Source organism: Hypomesus nipponensis, chromosome 14 (assembly GCF_054491055.1).
Source record: "Hypomesus nipponensis isolate SF chromosome 14, ASM5449105v1, whole genome shotgun sequence".
In the NCBI taxonomy this organism is placed as follows: Eukaryota; Metazoa; Chordata; class Actinopteri; order Osmeriformes; family Osmeridae; genus Hypomesus; species Hypomesus nipponensis.
In genome coordinates, this window is record NC_140374.1 from 14,994,117 (window position 1) to 15,002,159 (window position 8,043).

Consider the following 8,043-nt stretch of genomic DNA (forward strand, 5'->3'; position numbering starts at 1 on the left):
GCATGATGCGTAATGTGTCACTGCTGGAGATTCAGGGGGAAGTCAGCCGCTGGGTCGGGTGGAGGGAGGGAGGGTGGGTAGTTTCCATCTCTTCGATGGGGGAGTACCGGGGGCGGGGCAGTGCCATACAGACGGAGGGAAAGATCTACAGTGTCATATTCCACCTCACTGTAGGAGGTTTATTTGTTCCCTGGCGTTGATGTCACCACTGACAGTCGCTTATCTCCGGTTTGTTAAGTAGCTCGCGCATAATCCAAACATCACTGTCAAAGCACGCACTTACTGAAGAACACAGTTCAAGAGTTCAAGTTTACACCCTCTGTCTACAAGATTTTATTGTTCTTCAAACAGGATTAAAGGTAAAATGACTGTTATAATCCTGTCTGCTGGTTAGCCACTTTCTATTTGTTAAAACTTCAGATGTTTAGATGTGTGACAAACAAACAACAACAAAAAAGATATACTAGCGAATGATGTCAAACTGTTGCCGTTTTTAAACACTTTGGATAAAACATTTGCAAAACGTTGGCTTAAGGTAGAAACAGAAAACCTACTGTGAGGGGTAGGATGTTCCACCTCTCACAGCTTCCTCTCCACCTGTCTCCCTCCCCTTTGGTTCCCTCCATCTCCCTCCACCTTACCTCCCCATCTCCTCTCTTCTCCCCACCAGTGTAGCAGTATGAAGCTGGAGCTGGAGCTGGAGAACTCTGGGAGTCGATATCGCCTGGCCCAGTCTACGGTGGGCCTCCTGGGCTGCCTGTGTGTCACCTACTCTGTGTGGAGCCCTGGCTGGCTGGGCGACAAGGGATTGTGGACTCACTGGAATGCCACAGAGGCAGATCAGACCCAGCCGGCTGGACGACCCTCAGAGGGGCTCTTCTTCAACGGTGAGTGGAGATTGTTGGACGTCTGTCAGGATCCCTAGAACTACTAGCTTGGTCAGCGCTGTGAGATAGTTGGTTGTTATTTGTAGCTTTGAGAACATTCTTATCTCCAAGTATCGTGTATGACTGACTCACAGAGATGATAACACTTACAGTGGTGATAACACCTAAGGCAAAGATATACGATAAAGAACTGAAACATAGTCATTTATAATGATTATTTGTGTTGAGATAGATAGATACATAGAGACAGACATACATACATACATAGGTAAATAAGCACAATACAAATAATTTAAGTTGATGATAGTTGAAGAGAAGTACAGCGTGAGGCAACAAAGTAGGGTTAGGGTTTATGTGACTTCAGGGTTAAGGTTTTGGACCGACCTCCAGTACATTTGGATTGCACAGGTTTACAAATACATGAACAGGTGGGAACTTGCTCCTGCTGTAGCAGAGTATTGTATGATCGGAATGTATCGGGGAGGTGTCTACATTCTGTGATAACAGTACTAAATCCTGGCCATTTTTATATAGAATTGAAGTGAATCACGGGAAACTACAAGATTTAATGAAACATTTTGATTCAGACAGTAATTTGAATTGTAATGAAACAGTAAGCTATTCTCTAGTTTTTGCTTCTCAGATTCAGGTGTGCAACGACTTCTAGTAGGCAGGTATAGACATGCCTGCATCTGTAGCATGAAGAAATGCAAATTGTGCTAAAAGCATGAGGTTGAGCACAGCCACATCATTAATAATGTCTGTCTGAGACCAAAATCGTATGTCACTTACTATACAGTCACGAGTCGCTATCCTCAATGCGTGTTGGTGTGTGTGTGTGTCTGTGTGTATTTCAGTCCTGGAGGCAGAGCGAGTGTTTGCGGTCCTGTCCTTCCTCATGGCGGTGAGCTCTGGGGCTCTGTGTCTCGTCTTCACCTTCTGCTGGACCTCCCGGACGGTGCGCTCCTACTCCAACACCCGCTCGCTGCTCATGGCTGGCCAGGCTCTGTACCCCACCACCCTGCTGCTCCTCACCCTGGGACCCACTGGTCAGTACGGGGCCTCCAGTACACTCCAGGGGATGGATGTAGCTTAGTGGTAGAGCTTTGGGTGAATTGGGTCTCACCAACAACGGCCATGATTGTTTCTGTGAGAAAGACTGCAGTGAAAATGTTCCCTGACCATAGAGAATGGCTTTCTTGCCTTGGCATAAGTAGATGTCATTATGTAGATATATATTCAAAACTTTGGTCGACAAGAAGGTAGCTATCTTCAATTTCTGTTGACCACTTCCATTCTGAAAGCTTTTATGCAAAACTGCAGTCATGCCCACAAAGGAGAATTTTTTTGTTGTTGTTAATGGCCTACTTTAATCCTATTATTGGAAATTTGCTACAGAGGAAAAATCTGTGGCACAGGAAGCTCTGTGGTGGTTGAGGAAAAACACAAAAGGACATACTGTGCAAAAAACTGACCCAAATTGGCACTGTCAGCGCTGTGGTTGCTACTAATAGAAGGATCAGTGTGAGCCCATACACATTCAGGCGTGTGCAAGCCCCCAATTGGGAGGTCCTTGTTTAACAATAGGTGTACATTTCTCAAATATTAAAACGGATACTTTGATTAAATATCCCCCTTGTGTGTTGGATAGAGACATTGTAGGATTGAAGTGTTCCGCCGAAGCACTTGAATCATCACTTAATCCCTTCTCTTTCTTCAGGATTTTTCTTCTTTCTCAGCTGGGCTCTCTTCACCTATCAGCACTGGTTGGACATAACCCTAACTTCGCTGGGCTCCTCCTATTGGCTTGGGGCCCTGGGCTGGCTTCTGCTATTGGTGGTTCTGCCCATGGTCTTCCTGGTGGAGCAGTGTGTTGTCCCAGACGTCATCAGTGAACTGATGTTGTGGCAAAAGGAGAGCCAGCTGCCATACGCCATCCGCTCTCTCAGTGAGGGTCATAATCATGGTAACAAAAGGACTAATAAAGACTTGAGGAGGATCGTCTCTGTGCCTTGAGTGAAGGATTGTGGGTAAAAGCTTGACGACTCGACGACAAGGGACTCAACCACAGTTGTCCCTCTATACCCCATTGGAAGAATTGACTCGGAAGTTTGATCTGGAGTTTCTGTCTGTCTGGACTTTGCTGGAATCATCTCAATGAGTCTATTGGGACACCTATTCCTTGTTGGACTAGCTGCAATATGGAAAATGTTTAACGTTTGTGCTCCTCTGGTGCCCTCTTGTGGGGATCAAGAGCTGGCTCATTGTGGGAAAACCACCTCTTTCTAAAGCTTCTACATGTAGCTAAGAAATGTAAAAACAGTAAAACTATAAGCCTTCATTGACACTTATTGACAATAGCATAGAATGATTTGATGTCTTTGTATTTCTTTATCACAGTCAGTCCATTGGTGTTCCCAGTGCCATGTGACCTACATTTCAAATGTGATCTTTTTCTTACCAGTCCTGTGATATCACTAACAAAGGTAGAATGAATACTATGAAAGGTGCTCGTTTTTTCTATTTTCTATCCTATATTAAGGATGTCAACACACTCATGTCAATGTTAGCTTGATCTATGATAAATATTGTTCACTTGCTCCTTTGGATATTATATTCTTATAGGAATGTAAACCTATGATTTAAATGTTACAAAACTCTAAATATAGTCTCGTTCTCAGAATGTACAGCATTGTATGTATGTCGAACATGATTTTAAGACATTTAAAATGGTGTGAGCATAATCGTATCCATCAATTCTATATAGTTTTGTCTAAGCTACCCTGAGTCCTAATATTTTGTGTATCTGTGCAGTGAACAGGATAAAGCTGCACACATAACTGCACCTGGCTCAGACATGGTGCGTTGACGGGTTGCTTGGGTTGCTTTCGGTTCATCCTAGGTTGTGACTGCCCTCAGCTGTACTGAGGCTCTGGATTCCAGACTCCAGCCCTTCAAAGCCATGTTTACCTCCCTCTTCTCCGCTAAGAGGAGCTTTGTGGGTAGACTGTCCTGCCAGCCTCCTGCCAGCCTTCCCCATCTCCTCTGTTCTCTCCTCTATGTCTCTGCCAGCTGCCTCCAGCTCTGCCAAGCCACTGGACTAGACTGACCCCACCTCCAGTCCTCTAAGTCCCTGTTTACCCTACTCCCTTCCCCAGGTAGACAGTGGGAAGCAGGGTGCTGGCGTGCCAGCGTTTGCAGTCTGAACCCCCCCAAAGTGAAGGAAAATTAACTCGCTCTGACTCAGCTAATTGGGCATTAATCAGGTGTTGGTCTAATTAAAGGCAGTTCCGCCCTGTTGGCGCCTGGTAATGAGGATGTTATTAAATCCATAGAGGATTTTAGTCTCTATTTCAATTCACCATTGGGGCTGCAGCCTTTAATTGGTGTTTGAATCAGGGAACAATCCTTGAAGGTCATCCTGCTTGAGTATCCCGATCTCATAACATCTTCAGCCGGGGTGCACGCCATCTCTTCACGTCCTTAATAGATGGGAGGATGACGTTTGCATCCACGCGTGTCTCTTTGCTCTTTGTTCTGAGTGTGCTTCCTGAGATGAGGAGAGATGTGGCTCTGCTCCTTAAGTAGGCCTTTCATGTCATGTAGCTATGCAGCTCAGAGCAGCTCTCGTCATGTCGCAATGTGAATCTTGTCCTTTATGTCCTGTGTAGAGGAGCTCTACAGCTGCGCACTACCTGCCCAGAGACATTGGGGGGGGAGGGGGGGGGGGGCGACGAAGACAACACTGTGTCCTAGGGGCCCCCCCATCCCATGTCATCCAGACCCCCCCCCCTCACCCCTTCCCTCGAGGTAGAGAGTGACAGAAGGAGGTTGACAGTCACACAAACAGAGTCTGAGTGAGAGAGACAGACCATGCCAGTGAAGACAGACAGAGAGAGGCAGAGCGAAAGAGAGAGAGAGAGAAGGAGAGAGAGAGAGAGAGAGAGAGAGAGAGAGAGAGAGAGGGTGTACGCCACAATAGTATCAATCATGGCGGGCGGTATGATTGAATGGCCCGCCTGCCAGCGTGGTGCTGCTGCCCCCGGCAACGCGTGTTGAACAGTGCCTGGGCTTCACTGTGGCTCGTCCTATCAATTAGAGACCAATTACACAACCATGTCCTGCTAATTATGCAGCCTTGCAGTGCCAATCCTGTGTACGTGTGCTCGTGTGTGGGTGCATGTGTATGTGTGTTTCTGTGTATGTGTGTGCGCGTGTTTATCAAGATAAATAAATAAAGACGCTTGCTGCCAATGCGACACAGGCCTAATCAGATTTTCAGAGCTGTAAGTTAGTGTTCCAGAAATGGAGTGGAGAGGAAGGAGAGCGAGAGAAAGAGAAAGAGAAAGGGAGGGAGGGGGAATTGAGTGTTGTTTTCCTGTTTGGCCTCTTGGTGGTGCTGATGTCACACCTGTGCTGACATGAGACTTATGACAGGATGCAAGTGAAAACGAAAAAAGCGTCTTTCTTTTATGCTTTCATCTGATGAGTAATACAAATACCAGAGAATGGACTGTTGTGTATGTGTGTGTGTTTGTGTGCATTTGTACATGCACGCATACTTTGATATTTTCGGTGTCTACAAATAATGATGAAGTATTTTCCGAATATTTGGTTGGAGTCGGAATTCACTGGGCTACTTAATAAGTCAGGTTTGTTTTGGCTGGGTCTTAGAGCACGATAAATTATGAAACAAAGTGAAAACTCGATGCTCTTTACAGTTTCATTTCGATGTAGTTTATACCATTCATGTGGAATAATTGCAACCTCTCTAACAGGTTAACGCTGTTTTGTTCAGAGCAGAGACAGAGGAGAAATGCAAACGAGGACAAGACAGCAGGGGAGACACAAAGCAAATGATCAGAGAGGGAACGGGGAGAAATGGAGAGAGGATCTCAGATGTGACGAGTCACTGTAGCTTCACATGGAGTGCCTGAAGTCTTGCCAAATTGGGACTTGTTGTGTCTGTTAAGCATCTACTAACAGCCAGTCTTCATCCTCTTTCCTCTCTCCCTGACCTTCTCTCCTTGCCTGCCTGTACCTGCCTCTCTCTCGGTACCCCTCCCGCCCTTCCTTTCTCTGCTTCTCCATTGCTGCATCCTTCTCTTGAATCACCCCTCTCTCTACTTTCTCCGTCCCTGCCTCTCTCTCTCTACCTACCGTCCACCCCACCCCCAGTCTCTCTCCTAGCTTCCCCATCCCTGCCGACCTCTCTCCCACCAAACCCAACACCCTTCTATCCCTAACACCAGACACTCTCCTTGCCTGTCTCTCCTCACCTCTCCAACCCTAGAGGACACATTCAGGGGTGCTTGAGAGCTGTACTGGCTAACCCGCTGCCCTGCTCCAGCTTTGATGCAGTAAAGAGTAGACATAGGCAGTCTGCTCGGCGCACTACCTTCAATTCCACTCAATAGAAGCGGTCACTCTTTGTAAACGGGGATGTCGGGGGACTTCATCTAAATTTGGTCCTGTTTGCTGGAGAGGGGGACAGGCTGGGGGAGTGAGGCGAGCTCACCCTGCATCCTGGTGTCCTTCAGTCCATCCTTTTTCTCAGAGAGGACTGTCTGTTTCTTGTGTAGAATCTTAAACTTGCCTTTACTCTATGTTATCTACATCTCTCCCAGACCCCCTGCTGATAACATTCGGTTCCAAAGCAACTGAGAGAGAGAGAAACAGAAAGAGGGAAAGAGAAAGAAAGAGAGAGTTTTTGTTTGAGAATACCTGTGTTTTCGTTTCGAAAATAACACAATTGTAGGGTATGCTTGACTTGTGTGTGTGTGTGTGTGTTTAAGGCATATGCCAAAATCGAATCCATTCTGGAAGACACAATGAGAATGAATGTTTGGGTGCTTTGTGCATGTGAGTGTGCGTGTGCGCGCGTGTGTTCTCCATTTGGACATCTCTGTCCAGACAATAGGGCCATATCTTCATTCTCCGGCTTCTATTCATCCCTCCGCCACCTGCAGCCTGTCTCCCTGCTTATCTCTCTGTGACCAAGGAAATTAAATTACAAATATAATCACTCGGTGCCAGTTACTTTAACTGTAAGACTCTGCTTTGCATATAGAGTGTGCTTGCTTTGGAGACAAGTGGTGCAAAGTTACTCATAGGCCTATTTGTGATAATGGGCTATGCCCTACTTGCGGAAGTCACACACTGTCTTTCACAATGACAGTGGTATTGGGAGGAGAACAGTCGAGCAAGGGGAGGGGATTGGGAGGGAGAAGTGGTTACTATGAGAGGCAGCTATCTAGACCAACACATTTCTTTACTTAGTACTAAGTGATTGATGGCTAATGTGGTGTGCACTTGCTGAGGCACACACCTTTTCACACATTATGAACAAGAAGTTACTGTTTTATTCACAATCAGGCCTCCACAATCATAAGTCTCTGTGGTTATGTTTCGGAATCTACTGTAGTAATTACTTACCTTTCTACTGTAATAACTACTCTCCTGTTTGCAGTATTAACTACACTTCTGTTTACAGTACAGGCTGAAGTACCTGACTGCACTGGTGTTATGTCTACCTGGGGTGAATAAGGTGAATCATGACATGTAGACTGGGTGAATGTGGAAACACAAATAAAGAATAGAGTTGAGCATGTTAGAACTTCATTCCTATCTCAACAGCGCTTCCCATTGCATCGTAGTCCAACTACAGTTTTCTTGAGCTGTAAAACTGATGTGGCTCCACACCAGTTGTAAATGGGGCACTCACACAGCACAGACGTGATAGGAAGAAGAGGCATCCTCTCTCTTTTACTGCCCGCAGGCACTGACAGGAGGCTGAGCAGAGATATTATTATTGGCTGATCTCTGCTGAGTGTTGCTCTGCTTGCTTTGGGAGTGACGTCACCTCGCTGAATGTGCCTTCCAAACGGGGCCGAGTTGCCTCTGAAGAACACGTTGGTGAGAGAGGCCTAGGTAGGCAGATTGATCTGCTTCCTGCTAGGTTCGATGAGTCACCGTGGCTTTGATCAAACTTTTACCACCACCAGCTGTTCTCGTAGTTGGTCTCACACAGGATTCAGCCCTGCAAATGACAGCCCCCCACCACCTTCGCAAGCGTCCGATATCACCATATCCCATTACATAATACCACCCTCCCCCTCCATCCTTGCATAATCAAAACTGTGTATCAGTTTAAAGA

At 46.3% G+C, this 8,043-nt stretch overlaps 1 protein-coding gene across 1 annotated transcript; it reads left to right on the forward strand.

Moving 5' to 3' along the window:
- Positions 1-200: 200 nt before the first annotated feature.
- On the forward strand, positions 201-3,554 carry LOC146258771 (uncharacterized). The gene is made up of 4 exons (XM_084672840.1): positions 201-359; positions 671-887; positions 1,745-1,936; positions 2,608-3,554. Exons 2-4 carry the CDS (start codon positions 680-682, stop codon positions 2,901-2,903), a joined length of 696 nt encoding a protein of 231 aa, XP_084528966.1. The 5' UTR covers positions 201-359; positions 671-679; the 3' UTR covers positions 2,904-3,554.
- The last annotated feature ends 4,489 nt before the right edge of the window (positions 3,555-8,043 follow it).